The 15219-nt window shown below is 47.8% G+C and overlaps 1 protein-coding gene across 1 annotated transcript; it reads right to left on the reverse strand.

The window, feature by feature from the left end:
* Positions 1–1888: 1888 nt before the first annotated feature.
* Positions 1889–13531, reverse strand: LOC309524667 (uncharacterized protein). The gene is made up of 6 exons (XM_082209523.1): positions 13389–13531; positions 11272–12040; positions 10537–10648; positions 7200–7682; positions 5645–6115; positions 1889–2809 (listed from the first exon to the last, which is right to left on the reverse strand). Exons 2-6 carry the CDS (start codon positions 12007–12009, stop codon positions 2193–2195), a joined length of 2421 nt encoding a protein of 806 aa, XP_082065649.1. The 5' UTR covers positions 12010–12040; positions 13389–13531; the 3' UTR covers positions 1889–2192.
* Between the last annotated feature and the right edge of the window lie 1688 nt (positions 13532–15219).

The raw sequence follows: 15219 nt of genomic DNA on the forward strand, positions 1-15219 counted from the left end.
CACTTTGTTACACACAAAACACGGTACTTTCCAGATGCTATTGGACTCCAATTCCCATCAGCACCTGAGGTCACAGGGGATGATGGGAATTGGAGTCCATCAACTTCCAGAAGACCCCTCCCCAAGTGTTTCCCCTATCCCTGCTCTAAAGGGGGGTGTGTGTGACATCCTTGCTTAACATTTTCCATGCTGACATTTCAGCTTACACACAAACCCTGTAAATATGGCCACACATGTTACTAGTCAACAAACAGCCCAATCCTGTGCACACTGGCTTCCCATTTCTCATTGAAATACCGGGTTTATATCCCTTCAATTTCCCACTCAGTCAGAAGAGAGAGAGAGAGAAATTACTAAACTGGTGTCTCTTGTGAGGGAATACTCCAAATTCACGATTGCAAGGGCAATCAAGGGCAGGCAAAACGATCCCCATTCCAGCTCATAGCATTTCATTACCGTATCCTAACTGAAACTGATTAGAGATGCTTAATGCGGCTTTCACCTTGCCAACAAAGGTCCGTATAGTTTAAAGCTATGGTTTTCCCAGTAGTGATGTATGGAAGTGAAAGCTGGACCGTAAAGAAGGCTGATCGCCGAAGAATGGATGCTTTTGAATTCTGGTGCTGGAGGAGACTCTTGAGAGTCCCATGGACTGCAAGAAGATCAAACCTATCCATTCTTAAGGAAATCAGCCCTGAGTGCTCACTGGAAGGACAGATCCTGAAGCTGAGGCTCCAATACTTTGGCCACCTCATGAGAAGACTCCCTGGAAAAGACCTTGATGCTGGGAAAGATGGAGGGCACAAGGAGAAGGGGACGACAGAGGACGAGATGGTTGGACAGTGTTCTCGAAGCTACCAGCATGAGTTTGACCAAACTGCGGGAGGCAGTGGAAGACGGGAGGGCCTGGCGTGCTCTGGTCCAGGGGGTCACGAAGAGTCGGACACGACTAGACGACTAAACAACTAAACAACAACAATGCGGCTTTGAACTGGGCTGAAAATACTTTGCTTGCTTGCTTTCAAAATACTGATAATCTCTGGAATATTTATAGCCTGATAAACAGGGGGCGGAGAGTGTGTGTGCTATCTGTTGCTGTTGTTTATCTCTCTCTTACCTGAGTGCCTGAAAATTGGTCTCCCTCGTCACAGGTGATCAGTCCTAGCTGGCACATTCAGCTTCAGGGATGGGGAACAGATATTGCTAGACCACAACCCCCATCACCCTTGACTTTGGGTCACATTGGCCGATGGCAGCTGGAGTCCAGCAATAATATAGCAAGAACCAAGCGTTTGGCACTCCTGATTCATGGAGCCACATGGCTTTGAAAATACAAGGCTGTCTTCAAACGCCCCAGACTGTTGATTCATTTAGCTCGCCAGCGTTGTCTTCTCCCAGAGAATCCTGGGAAGTGTAGTTTGTTAAAGGTGCTGAGCACTGTTAGGTGACCCCATATTCTCCCACACGGAGCGACAGTTCTCAGTGTGGTTTAACAATCAATCCATCCATCTTCACAGGGGAACTCTGGGAACTCCAGCTCTGTGAGGGGAACAGGGGCCTCCTAACAGCCCTCAGCACACTTAACAAACTACATTTCCCAGGATTCTTTGTAAGGGAAACCATGAGTGTTCCAAGCAGTATGATAATGCTTTAAAGGCACAGCCCGGATGAGTCCAGAACTCTCATTACAGTCGTACCTTGGAAGTCAAACGGAATCCGTTCTGGAAGTCCGTTCAACTTCCAAAATGTTCGAGAACCAAATCATGGATTTGATAGGCTGCAGGAAGCTCCTGCAGCCAATCAGAAGCTGCGGAAGCCCCATTGGATGTTCGGCTTCCAAAAGCATTTCACAAAGCAGAACAGTCGCTTCCAGGTTTGCGGCATGATCAAGGTACGACTGTACTACTTATGATCCAGACCACGACACTCCATGTGCTGATGTGAGCCACGTTTTCCATTTTATCCATCGCACAGAGCAACTGATGGATGCACAGCTTGTCATCTAAAACCCCTGGAACTTCCTCATGTGGCTCTGAAACCCATTTTTAGCTGGGGACCTTTCCCGTGGAGCACACACAAGCGGTCTGGCTTCAAGCTTTGGGATCTTCTGTTTTATCAACACACAGCACACACAACCTCGCTTGTGTCTCCTGCCATCTAGACATGCACAGTTCTGAAGATCCTCCCTGCCCTCAGAAATGTGGCTTCTTCTTTCCATGCGTCTTCTCGTGCCTGACGAGATGCGCGGACTGGCGGAACTTCCTCCCGCAGATGGGGCACAGATACGGTTTCTCTCCCGTGTGGATTCTCTGGTGTCTAAGAAGGTGCGACAGAGAGATGGATTTGTGGCCGCACTCCAAACACCTGAACCGTTTTGTCCTCTCGCAGACGCTCTTGCGGCCATTAAGGCTTAGCTTGGGACGGCTGCCCCCCTCGCACTTCGCACACTCATACGTTTTCCTCCCTGTGTCTGCCATCTTTGCCTTGGGCATCCGATGTCCCGACACCGCCGGGCTGAACTTCTTCCCGCAGTCCGAACACTTGTGAAGCCTCTCTCCTGTGTGGCCTTTCATGTGTCTGGTAAGGGTGGATCTGCGAGTGAAGCTTTTCCCGCAGACGGAGCACACCGCTTGTGGGATTGCGACTTTGAAGTAAAGCTCTTCTGCCACGGGCTTTCCCCTCCGAGTCCCCGTTGTTCTTCCTTCTCTCCTCTTCCCACAGTCTTGCTTCTCCTCTCCACAAACTTCGTTTCCTTCCGACGGGACCCAAACCATCTTGCCGTCATCCTGAATCGTCCACACAGGACCTGCTGGAATGAAAGACAGAGAATCTGATGTTAATCCTTCATTACAGTGGTGCCTCGCAAGACGAAATTAATCCGTTCCGCGAGTCTCTTCGTCTAGCGGTTTTTTTTGTCTTGCGAAGCAACCCTATTAGCGGCTTAGCGGTTTAGCGCTATTAGCGGTTTAGCGGCTATTAGCGGTTTAGCGGCTATTAAAGGCTTAGCAGATTAGCGGCTAAAAGGTTATTAGCAGCTTAGCGGCTTAGAAAAAGGGGGGGAGCGGGGAAAAATCGGAACACTCGCAAGACGTTTTCGTCTTGCAAAGCAAGCCCATAGGGAAAATCGTCTTGCGAAGCAGCTCAAAAACGGAAAACCCTTTCGTCTAGCGGGTTTTCCGTCTTGCGAGGCATTCGTCTTGCGGGGCACCACTGTATTTTCAGGGAATTATTGTAATATTTTGAAATGCAGTAGTAATATGAGATGATTGGGATTCCCTCTGATCTTGAAGCATGGGAAATCAGCTAAAAAATAATAATAATTTATAATTAGGCATAACATTGGGATTTGTTTGATTATTGGATAATTTAATTTGGAATATATAATTTGGTTTGACTGGAAATTTTTAATAAAGATTATTTAAAAACAGAAAGAGAAAAGAAAGACAGAGGATCATAGAATTACCTCCTGCAATGCAAGAATTTTTAACCCAACACGGGGCTCAAACCCACGACCCTGAGATTAAGAGCCTCATGATCTGAGATGAGGAAACAGACACAGACAATCTCCATATTTAGACTAAATTAATGGCCTTTTGGGCTTCCTCCACGTGAAAAAGAGTTCACTTTTTGAATAATAAGAAGAACGATCCATCAACCTCTCATGCAGATTTCCATGGATCAGAACCACCGGCATTGCTACCAGATGTGGGATTCTCAAGCCTATATCAGAGGAAACTGGCCACTCTCCAGGCACTCGGCTTGAACTCCTTGTTGACCTCCCCGTCTGCGTCTCCCGGCAGGATACAGGCTAGGTCACCATCGGCGATCCTCCTCAAGCGTGAGAAGAACACACCACTCTTCCCTCCTCCCTGCCTCCCCCAGGGAGGGGAAAGAGATAGACAGAAATGTATTTACATGTCTTTATTTCTGTCTTTGCAGCAGTACAGAGAAACGCGTCTGCTCTCATCAGACTCCAACAGCAGAGAGAGATAACCTCCACCCCTGTACTTCCAGTACAGGTCAAATGACACTCTGAGCTAACATCCGGTGCTCAGCACAGTGAATAGACTGCCCCTTCGTTCCCACGGTACAGTCCCAAACATTCACATCCTGTTTTGCTTTCCAGCCAGCTGCAGCTCGCTGCCGTATTGCTCCTTTTCCGTAACATATATGTCATGGGGGGGGGGGACACCAGGATTTTAGAGATGCTTAGGTGGGGCATGGCCAAAAAAACGCTGGGAACCACTGACTTAAAAAAAGAAAAGTCACTTGAGCCAGGGCCAGTCCGCCTATATATTGGCCTATTCTGACCTGTTTTTCTTAAAACAGACTGCACAGAAAAAGCAATTTGGTTCCACAAAATTCATTCCGATTGCACAGATAAAAGATAACAGATAGAATTCTACAGGATGGGGTACTGGCGTGTGAAAACGGTCCAAATCCTAGGATCTCCAGATGGCGCCATCCTGGCTTTCAGGCCTTTTCACTTGGTCACAAGTGGTTGAAAGCAAAATGCGCCTAGCTAATTTTGAACACTGGTGCAAACTGACCAGTGGCAGGGCAGAAAGGGTTAAGGACGACCAGGCTCACATTTGCAATCCAGTTCTCCACACCTGCTTCAAATTTACACACCTGCTGATGGGTGGCCCTATCACCTATGAAGAGATTCTGATGAAGGCCGAAAAAGGTTGGAAATTGAAGCCTTATGATTGTATTGCTGAAAAATTGAAATTTCAAATAGACATTATAGAAAGTAAGCCTAAATTACTTTCAAAAATGTATAATCTCCTATTAGAATGGAATACAAAAGACAAACTTATAAAAGAGGCTATGATAAAATGGACTATTGATCTAGGACACAACATAGATTATGATGTATGGGCCAAACTCTGGAATGAGAGTATAAAATTCACCGCTTGTTCTGCCTTAAAAGAGAATATTATGAAGATGGTCTATCGTTGGTATCTTACTCCCACCAAATTGGCAAAAATGTACAGAACTAGTAGTAAAACTTGCTGGAAATGCAAGGGAAAGGATGGCGACTTCTTTCATATGTGGTGGTCATGTAATAAATTAAAAGAGTTCTGGGAATCAATTTATAACGAGTTAAAAAAGATGTTTAAGTATAGCTTTCCCCAAAAGCCGGAAGAATTCTTGCTAGGTTTGGTGGGAGAAGACGTTAAGAAGACTGATCAAAGATTATATCTGTACGCAACAACAGCAGCTAGAGTTCTGATAGTGGCAAAAGTGGAAGCAACAGGAGATGCCAACAATAGGAGAATGGCAGATAAAGCTGGTTGAATACGCTGAAATGGCTAAATTGACACACAGAATTCGCAATCAGGAGGAGACAAAGTACCAAAAAGAATGGTGTAAATTTTTGATCTATATAAGTGAGAACTGTACAAATTTGAAAACGTTGGCAGGATTGAAGTAAATCTTATGTCATGTTGTAATATCTAATCAAAGAAACTGTGAACTATAGAATACAATAGGAAAACTGATGGAAGGGAAGGACGGAAGTCAACAGCTCTATGGAGCATAAAGTAGGATATATGTAATAAGATTTGGTGTTTTATTGGTGTTGGCGGGTGATCTTAAATCTCAATAAAAATTATTTTTAAAAAACAACAAATTTACACACCTGCTGTTGTGATTCCGGGAGACTTTGCAGCTATTTCCCCTGCTTGGCCTCTTTGTCCAGCCGTCACCCTCTCTTTGTGAACTTTCTGGTGACTCACGAGCTTCTCCTTCCGAGTGAACCTCTGCCCGCAAACCACACACCAGTGGGACTTCTGTCCCGTGTGGAGCTTCTGATGCCGAAAGAGATTCGATCTCCGCGTGAAGCTACGTCCGCAGACCGTGCATATGTGGAGCGTGGGCTCCTTGGGTCTTCTCTGGTTTTCAAGGCCTTGCCTCCAGGTCACGCTCCTCCTGGAGAATGCGCTCCTCCTCTCCTGTGTCCCCAGAGGTGGGACTGAGAGTTCACAAGCAGCCGCCGCCACGGATCTCTCCGACCAGCTTTCGTCACGCTGCTCCGCTATACCTACAACCCCGACGTTGACCTCCAGCTCCTCTCTTCCCACATGGTTCCCGTTCGTCAGTTCATTGGTTCCTGGAACGGAGGGGGATTGGGGTAAGCAGGGGAAATGGTTGGGGGAAACCCCGCCCCAAACGACGTTGTCACCTGTCTGTCTTGAGACAATGGAGTGCGCCTCCGGGGGTGAAGTAAAACGTTTCTGAGCACAATTCAAAGTGTTGCTGCTGACCGTTAAAGCCCTAAATGGCCTCGGCCCAGTATACCTGAAGGTGCGTCTCCATCCCCATCGTTCAGCCTGGACACTGCGGTCCAGCTCTGAGGGCCTTCTGGCGGTTCCCTCACTGTGAGAAGCAAAGCTACAGGGAACAAGCAGGTGGCCTTTTTGGTAGTGGCCCCTGCCCTGTGGAACCCCCTCCCACCAGATGTCAAAGAGAAGAACAACTACCAGACTTTTAGAAGACATCTGAAGGCAGCCCTCTTTAGGGAAGCTTTTAATGTTTAACAGACTACTGTATTTTAATACTTTGTTGGAAGCAGCCTAGAGTGGCTGGGAAAGCCCAGCCAGATGGGCGGGGTATAAATAATAAATTATGATGATGATGATTACTTTGCACTAGCAGCACTGAAGTGACCTTTCTGGGGTGCCTGCCAGGGCAGTGTGTCTGGGGGTCCTGGGCTGCCCAGACGACAAGACCCCCCTCTCAGCCTCACTGAGGATAGCAGAGCAATAGGTTTGGCACCAGCCTGGCTGCAGAAGTGGCTGGAAGGAGGCATAGAAGGCGCCACCCAACCATCTTAGGGAATCCACTTTGGATTTGGATAGGATTAACTCCATAGCCTTTTATTCTCCTGAAAATATCCCACAAGGCAGCAGAGGTTGAGGATCAGAGTTTTCCTTCTGGCTTACCTTCCCAGGCTGCCCCTCATCTCCCTCTACAGCACATGAAGGAACCACCTTCTTAATCATTGGACCCACTTCTGGTCTCATCCGCTCAAATCGCTGGAGCCTGTCTCTTGGTCACAAGTGATTGAAAGCAAAAGGCCCCTGGCTACTTTTGAACACTGGTTCAAACCGACCACTGGCAGGCCAGAAAGGGTTAAGGACGACCAGGCTCACATTTGGGATCCAGTTCTCCACACCTGCTTCAAATTTACACACCTGCTGTTGTGATTCCGGGAGACTTGGCGGCCATTTCCCCCACTTGGCCTCTTCGTCCAGCCGTCACCCTCTTTTTGTGAACTTTCTGGTGACTCACGAGCTTCTCCTTCCGAGTGAACCTCTGCCCGCAAACCGCACACCAGTGGCACTTCTGTCCCGTGTGGAGCTTCTGATGCCGAAAGAGATTCGATCTCCGCGTGAAGCTACGTCCGCAGACCATGCAGATGTAGAGCGTGGGCTCCGTGGGTCTTCTCTGGTTTTCAAGGCCTTGCCTCTGGGTCACGCTCCTCCTGGAGAATGTGCTCCTCCTCTCCTGTGTCCCCAGAGGTGGGACTGAGAGTTCAGGGAGCTGTTCACAAGCAGCCGCTGCCACGGATCTCTCTGGCCAGCTTTCGTCACGCTGCTCCGCTATACCTACAACCCCGACGTTGACCTCCAGCTCCTCTCTTCCCACATGGTTCTCGCTCGTCAGCTCATTGGTTCCTGGAAATGAGGGGGATTGGGGTAAACAGGGGAAATGGTTGGGGGAAATCCCGCCCCAAACGACGTTGTCACCTGTCTGTCTCGAGACAATGGAGTGCGCCTCCGGGGGTGAAGTAAAACGTTTCTGAGCACAATTCAAAGTGTTGGTGCTGACCTTTAAAGCCCTAAATGGCCTCGGCCCAGTATACCTGAAGGAGCATCTCCACTCCCAACGATCAGCCCGGACACTGAGGTCCAGCACCAAGGGCCTTCTGGTAGTTCCCTCACTGTGAGTGGCAAAGTTACAGGGAACCAGGCAGAGAGCCTTCTCGGCAGTGGCGCCTGCCCTGTGGAACACCCATCAGATATGAAGGAAATGCTTATCTGACTTTTAGAAGACATCTGAAGGCAGCCATGTTTAGGGAAGCTTTTAATGTTTGATGGACTATTGTATTTTAATATTTTGTTGGAAGCCACCGAGCGGCTGGGGAAACCCGGCCTGATAGGTGACGTATAAATAATAAATTATTATTATTATTATTACTGAAAGTCACATATTTGTTGTCTGGTTTGAGAAATTTGTGACAAAGTTGTGAAATCTGCAGTTGCACTTTTTAATGTTTTTAATGTTTGATGTTTTATCACATTATTATTAATATTAATATTCTGTTTGGAGCCGCCCAGATTGGCTGGGGAAACACAGCCAGATGGGCGGGGTATAAATAATAAATTATTATTATTATTACTTTGCACTAGCAGCACTGAAGTGACCCCCTGGGCAGTGTGTACGGGGGCCCTGAGCTGCCGAGAGAACAAGCCTTGCTGAGGATAGCAGCAGAGATCAAGGGATCTGAAGAAGTGTGCATGCACACGAAAGCTCATACCAAGAACTAACTTAGTTGGTCTTTAAGATGCTACTGGAAGGATTTTTTTTTTATTTTGAGGATAGCAGAGCAATACTTTTGGCACCAGTTTGGCTGCAGAAGTGGCTGGAAGGAGGAATAGAAGGCGCCACCCAACCATCTTAGAGAATCCACTCTGGATTTGTGTAGGATTTACTCCATTGCCTTTTATTACTCCATAGCCTTTTGTTATCCTTGGTCTCATCTGCTCAAATCACTGGAGCCTGTCTTCGTATTCAGGAGAAGTCCCTAACTCACCGACCCATCGGCTCCCCTCACCTGGTTTAGCCAGCCAGTCGAATCCGTTTCCTGGGATTGTGGCCACTGTCACATGGTGACAGCTTCTAGGAGCAACAGGTGAGATTGAGCCGAGTGCAGGTAGGGGACAAAGGGGGGCAAACTACCCCAGATGGAGCCGGATATCTAATGGATCTCAACGCGGCTCATTTCAAGAGCTCTTGCTACGGGATTGCTCCCTTGATCTCTGCTGCTCCAATTGGCAGACTAGTAGGAATGGTGGAAATTGCAAGGAGGCAGCTTTAGGCTAAATCAGGGGTCTGCAACCTTTAAGACAAAAAGAGACACTTGGACCCGTTTCTGAAGGAAAAAAATCTGGGAGCCGCAAAACTCGTCATTATAAAAATAACTTTTTTGTCACTTTTTATTATTTCTTTGTTTGACCCCTCAGAATTACTCCTCCTCATAGAAATAAACGTTAAACTAACAAGTTACCTTTGTGTGTGTGTGTGTGTGTGTGTGTTTCTCCACTCCCCTTCAAAACAGTGACCAGCGTACATGCCCCCTTTCAATGCAGTGACCAGCATACATGCCCCTTACAATTTGGCGGGCGGGCGGGAAGGTGACGTCGGGACGGTGCGTGACTAACACACGCACCGCCCCCATGCGACATCACAGCCAGTACAGCGCCCGCCACAGTGGGGAGTGTCGGGGCACACAATGCGCCTCCTCCCCTCGCTAGTATCCACCCCAGAGCCGCGGCAAAGGTGTAAAAGAGCCACATGCGGCTCCGGAGCCGCGGGTTGCAGACCCCTGGGCTAAATGTTTTCTGCTTGAAGGTGGAGCAGAAAGCTATGGTGGTGTGCAGGTGGGGCCCTCCTTCTCTGGAGGTCTAGAGGCTGGGCTAGGATCTGTCAGGGATGCTGTGGCCGCATCCTGCATTACACAGGCAGGGGATTAGACTGGATGGGCTCTGTGAGCTCCCACTCCCTGCTCTAATTCTGCCACTTGACAAAACCTTCCTACTGAAGCAAGCATTTTAAGGCAGCTTTTGCTTTTTGGATGAAGTTCAGTTCCTTCTATCAAACTAATTTCTAACCATTGCATAAATATATACAGTGGTACCTCTGGTTAAGTACTTAATTCGTTCCGGAGGTTCGTTCTTAACCTGAAACTGTTCTTAACCCGAAGCACCACTTTAGCTAATGGGGCCTCCTGCTGCTACCACGCTGCCGGAGCACAATTTCTGTTCTTATCCTGAAGCAAAGTTCTTAACCTGAAGCACTATTTCTGGGTTAACGGAGTCTGTAACCTGAAGCATATGTAACCTGAGGTACCACTGTATACAGATTTTTAAAAACAGCTGGCACAATTGCATACAGTACAGTCATACCTCGGGTTGAAGTAGCTTCAAGTTAAGTATTTTCGGGTTGCGCTCTGCAGCGACCCGGAAGTAACGGAGCATGTTACTTCCGGGTTTTGCCGCTCGCGCATGCGCAGACGCTCAAAATGACATCACACGCATGCACAAAGCGACGAAACACAACCCGCGTATGTGCAGAAGCAACGAAACGCAACCCGCGCACGCGCGTCTTACATTTACTTCAGGATGTGAATGGGACTCCAAAATGGATCCCGTTCGTATCCAGAGGTACCACTGTATATGAAAACCAGTCGTAAGGTAAGGAACGGCACTCACTGCCTCAGCATTGGAAATAGAGGGAGCTATTACATACCTAGAAAGCCAGCATTCTGGCTGCTCTCCTTCTTCATCTCCTTGCAGAATTCTGGAGCAGCCTCATCCACTTCAGAGAGGCTCACAACCACTTCTGCCAAAGTTCCTGGAGCCTAGAACAGAGTGGAAAGAGAGAAGAGGCTAGGAGCTCAAAGGATTTGTTCAAGGATCTCGTTCCTCCACCCATGTTCTATCGCTAATTCTGCATCCCGCCAAACCTTTCAGGAGAGAGGTTGGGAGCCTTCCATGCCTGGTGGGCCTGATCTTTAACTGCCCATGCCTGGCAGGCGAAACCTGAAGGGTCAATCCCCTGCCATCACTGTGCACAGCCCCGCACCGCTCTCTTAACCTCAAAAATCCAGAAGCCCAACAGCCCCGCGTGGCTCTTTGCAAAAGGGCTTTTAAACAGCCCTGTGTGAATTTTTGAACCTCCCAATTTCAATGGCTCAAAAAGTAGCACAGAAACAGAGGAGCGTTTTCCACAGAAATTGCTGCTAAAATGAGAATAACCCCCTCCATTTTAACACATGTCCCACCACCCAACATCGGAGCACTTCTTGCTCCAGCAAATGAACAATTGGGTGTTTGCCTTAAAGTTTGCAATTGTTCCTCTGAACCCCTTCCATTATACATGGCATCAAGTAGAGGGTGGGTGGGTTTGGCTCGCCCAAAATGGCCTTGCAGGCCAAATGGGGATAACCAGTGGACCAGAGCTTCCCCAGCTCCTTTGCCTCACCTGTCCTTCCCATCCTTCAGCCTTCCGCTGTCTCATCAGGAAATCCTCAGCCAGGACCACAGCCTGGGAGCAGGTTGCCGGACTCCCATATCGGACCCAGCTCTGCATTGCCGGTGGCAAGACCGCCAAGAACTGCTCCAGGATCACCAGCTCCAGGATCTGCTCCTTGGTGCGCCTCTCTGGCTTCAGCCACTCACGGCACAGCGCATGCAGCCGGTCACAGGCCTCTCGGGGCCCCTCAGCCTCCTGGTAGCAGAAAAGCCGGAAGCGCTGGCGCTGTGTCTCTGTCACAGCGGCACCCTTGCTTGAGATCTCTTTGCCCACTTTGACGCTGTCTCCCCTTTTGCCAGAGTCCAGATCATGTGAGGTTTGGTGAGCTCCTCCTTTGAGGCCTGGCGAAAGACCGATTGCCACCTCTCCACAAGGTCCCAAATCAGCTACCGTTTCGGAAGGGACCAGGGAGGATTTGTTAACTTCCCAGCGCATGGTCTTTGGAGACTCTGGGCTCCCCCAGTGAGGGGTGTGCACCGCCTTCAGCAACTCCTGCCATTGGACTTCCCAGCTGTGGGCCAATCCCTCCTCAGCTTCCAGCCGCCCTGGTCTTGGCACACCCCAACTCATAAACTCTCCAATCGTCCCAACCTGGGCAATGCTGAGAGTCCTTGCTCCGTTCTTCCTTGCTTCCAGATCCCCAGGATTGACCACATCCACCTCAGCTGCTGACCACTCTCCTGACATCTTTACCACAGACAAATCTTGAAAACAGTTCCTAAGCGAATAATAATTTTTTTAAAAATGAAAAAACTGAGCCGCTTTCCGAAGGCAAGAAGCAAGCAAGGGATGCCTAGCCTTTGTGCTGGACTTCGTCCATTTCAGCTGGCTGATCTAGAAAGGAACAGGTGTGCAGAAAAACTAGGGGTTTGCACAGGAGCTACTAACAGCTTGCTCCTCTTGCAAACTCTACTTCTCCCTAAAGGAAAACAACAACAATAATAATTTTTATTTATACCCCGCCCTCCCCAGCCAAGACCGGGCTCAGGGCGGCTAACAACCAGTAATAAAAACAAGTTGATTAAAATACAATTTAAAAAACAAGACTAAAATACAACATTAAAACATTAGGATGCAGCCCCTTCAGAGGAGGAGAAAGAAAAAAGAAAGAAAGAGGGGGAGGGAATCAAACTGATTCTAAGCCAAAGGCCAGGTGGAACAGCTCTGTCTTACAGGCCCCGTGGAAAGAAATCAGATCCCGCAGGCCTCTGGTCTCATGAGACAGAGCGTTCCACCAGGCCGGAGCCAGTGTTGAGAAGGCCCTGGCTCTGATTGAGGCTAATCTAACTTCCTTAGGAAGTTGAACTGTGAATCTGATCACATGCTTTCTGAACTTTCCCCCTGAAGAATCCTGAAAACTACAGTGTGTTAAGGGTGCTGGGAACTTTAGTTCTATGGGGTGGGGTATACTAAGTTGCCACAATTCTTTGACGGGGTGTGTGTGTTATTTTAAAGGTATGGGGCGTATGCAGCCACTGAATCACAGCTGGTAAGGCAATCTTCCTGCTCCTCTTGTAAAGAACTGGAGGAGGCTGGAGTTAATAGATACTTAGACCCATAAAAGCCCACCTAGTAAATTCAGAGCAGAGGTCGCATTCGAACTTGGGACCTTCCGGGATTCCACGCCCATCCCCACGCGCCCTCCTAGTTCATCACCTCCGATTCACAGGCTGTTAAACCTGTTTAAAATAAAATTTAAAAAATACAAACACCCCCGAGAAAAGCCACCGTTCTTGCAAACGAACGGTGTGTGTCTAAACGCTGAATTAAATTAATAATAATAATAATAATAATAATAATAATAATAATAATAATAATAATAAATTTTATTTATATCCCGCCCTCCCCAGCCGAAGCCGGGCTCAGGGCGGCTAACAACACTAAAATAGTGCAACATTATAAAAACATCATAAATAAGTAAGTCCTACAAATTCCACCCGCTTTTTCGCTCCAAGAACATAATTTGGGGATGGAGAGAGAGGAGGAAATCGGCTGCAAAGCTGTTTTGCCATCCCACAAAACACACACACACACCCCAAGATATTTCCCCTCCGGCTTCTCAATACCTGCTCACCTTCTCCTTCCACAAAATCTGATTTCCCTGCAAAGGAGCCTCTTCTTTCCACTTACTCGCTTCCCACGTGGCTGACGCCGACCAAAACAATGATGAAGAAACAGCCCATGCGGCAGGGAAAGGGGCGGAGCCTGCGGGGGGGCGTGTCACGTCTGCGCGCGCGCGCGCCCGGATCCTGGGATGACCAGGTGACGTACTTGCAGAAACCAGCAGCCCCGCCCACCCATCCCCGCGCGGCCTCTCTAGGAATCCAAGGCTCTCGCAGCTTAACCCCTGGGTGCCCGGAACGTGAGCTACGCTTTGCGGAAACGAGGGGTGGGTGGGTGGATTTTCCGCCCCCTTTCCTGCAAGGCGAGTGGAATTTTTTTTTAGGGGGGGTTACTGCAGCCCTCCAGATGTTGGCCAATGGGGCTGGGGTGGTGGGACCTGGAGATCTGCAACGTCTGGAATAAAAGCCCCACCCCCATCAAGAGTTGCTAAATGGCCAGAAGACTTAAATCTAGGAAAAGCTGCCTTCGGCAGGTGGCGCCAAGAGGAGAAATATTTGGAATTGTTTGCATGAAGTGCATGTGCAGCGGGCTCTGTCGGAACCCATTCCCTTCCCCCTCCAGCTCCCCCCCCCTTAAAGTTTTGAATGTACAGTATTTATTTCCAATGCAAAAAAATGAAAGTAAAAAATATGTAAAAATAAAAACCACATCTGGAGAGCTACAAGCTCCCCCATCCCTGTGATCAAGGGGCTTGAGCTATTCCCCTATGAGAATTATATTATTATTGTTGTTGTTATTAGACCTGTAGGGTTGGAAGGGACTGCTACGGTCAGCTAGTCCAGCCCCCTGCAAGAATTGCAGTAAAATGATCCCTAGCAGATGCCCTGTTTGATGTTTTATTGTGTTTTTATTATCCTATTGGAAGCCACCCAGAGTGGCTGGGGAGGCCCGGCCATATGGACGGGGTATAAGTAATAAATTTAATAATGATGATGTTGCTGTTGCTGTTGTTGTTTATTAAGTTTATAAACCACCCTTCATGAAAAGATCTCAGGGCAGTTCACTGAATAAAATGCAATGTAAAAACATAGGTACCGTATTTTTCGCTCTATAAGACGCACCAGACCACAAGACGCACTTAGTTTTTGGAGGAGGAAAGCAAAACCAAAAAAATATTCTGAATCTCAGAAGCCAGAACAGCAAGAGGGATCGCTGCGCAGTAAGAACAGTGATCCCTCTTGCTGTTCTGGCTTCTGTGATAGCTGCGCAGCCTGCATTCGCTCAATAAGACGCACACACATTTCCCCTTACTTTTTAGGAGGGAAAAAGTGAGTCTTATACAGCAAAAAATACGGTAAATAATTAAAACAAAAACAGCAAAACAATAAACCCTCCCCCTTCCCCCAGACACATTTAAAAGGCTGTAGAATATTAATATTCTTACCCTATTGTTGCTTTTACGAAATGTCTTTTTCCCACTGAGGTCACAATCATCAATGCCATGATTTAAAGCATACTTTAATAGTCATGGAGAATCCTGGGAACTGCAGTTTGCTGAAGGTGCTAGGAATTGTTTCTTTGTGAAGCCAGCAGACCATTTAATGATTTATCAATTATATTCTCATTATGACTTTAATTTCTTACATAGTATTTTATTGCAATTTTGAATTCAAAAATTCTAATACAAGACAAGAAATAAAGGGATAAAAGTACAATTAAAAACCTGTAGGAATATTTAATACAATGCTGGAGACCGCCTAAAGGAAGCTTATGGCTTGCACTATGGGACGTGGGTGGCGCTGTGGGTTAAACCACAGAGCCTAGGACTTGCTG

Source organism: Podarcis vaucheri (genome assembly GCF_965113315.1).
Source record: "Podarcis vaucheri genome assembly, chromosome: 2".
NCBI lineage: Eukaryota > Metazoa > Chordata > Lepidosauria > Squamata > Lacertidae > Podarcis > Podarcis vaucheri.

Coding starts and splice junctions, on each gene's coding strand:
- LOC309524667 (XM_082209523.1), bottom strand. CDS start 12,009: ATGTCAGGAGAGTGGTCAGCAGCTGAGGTGGATGTGGTCAATCCTGGG. Junction 10,649..11,271: donor CTGAAGGATGGGAAGGACAG/GTGAGGCAAAGG, acceptor ACTCTGTTCTAG/GCTCCAGGAACTTTGGCAGA. Junction 6,116..7,199: donor TCCCGGAATCACAACAGCAG/GTGTGTAAATTT, acceptor CCTCCGTTCCAG/GAACCAATGAACTGACGAAC.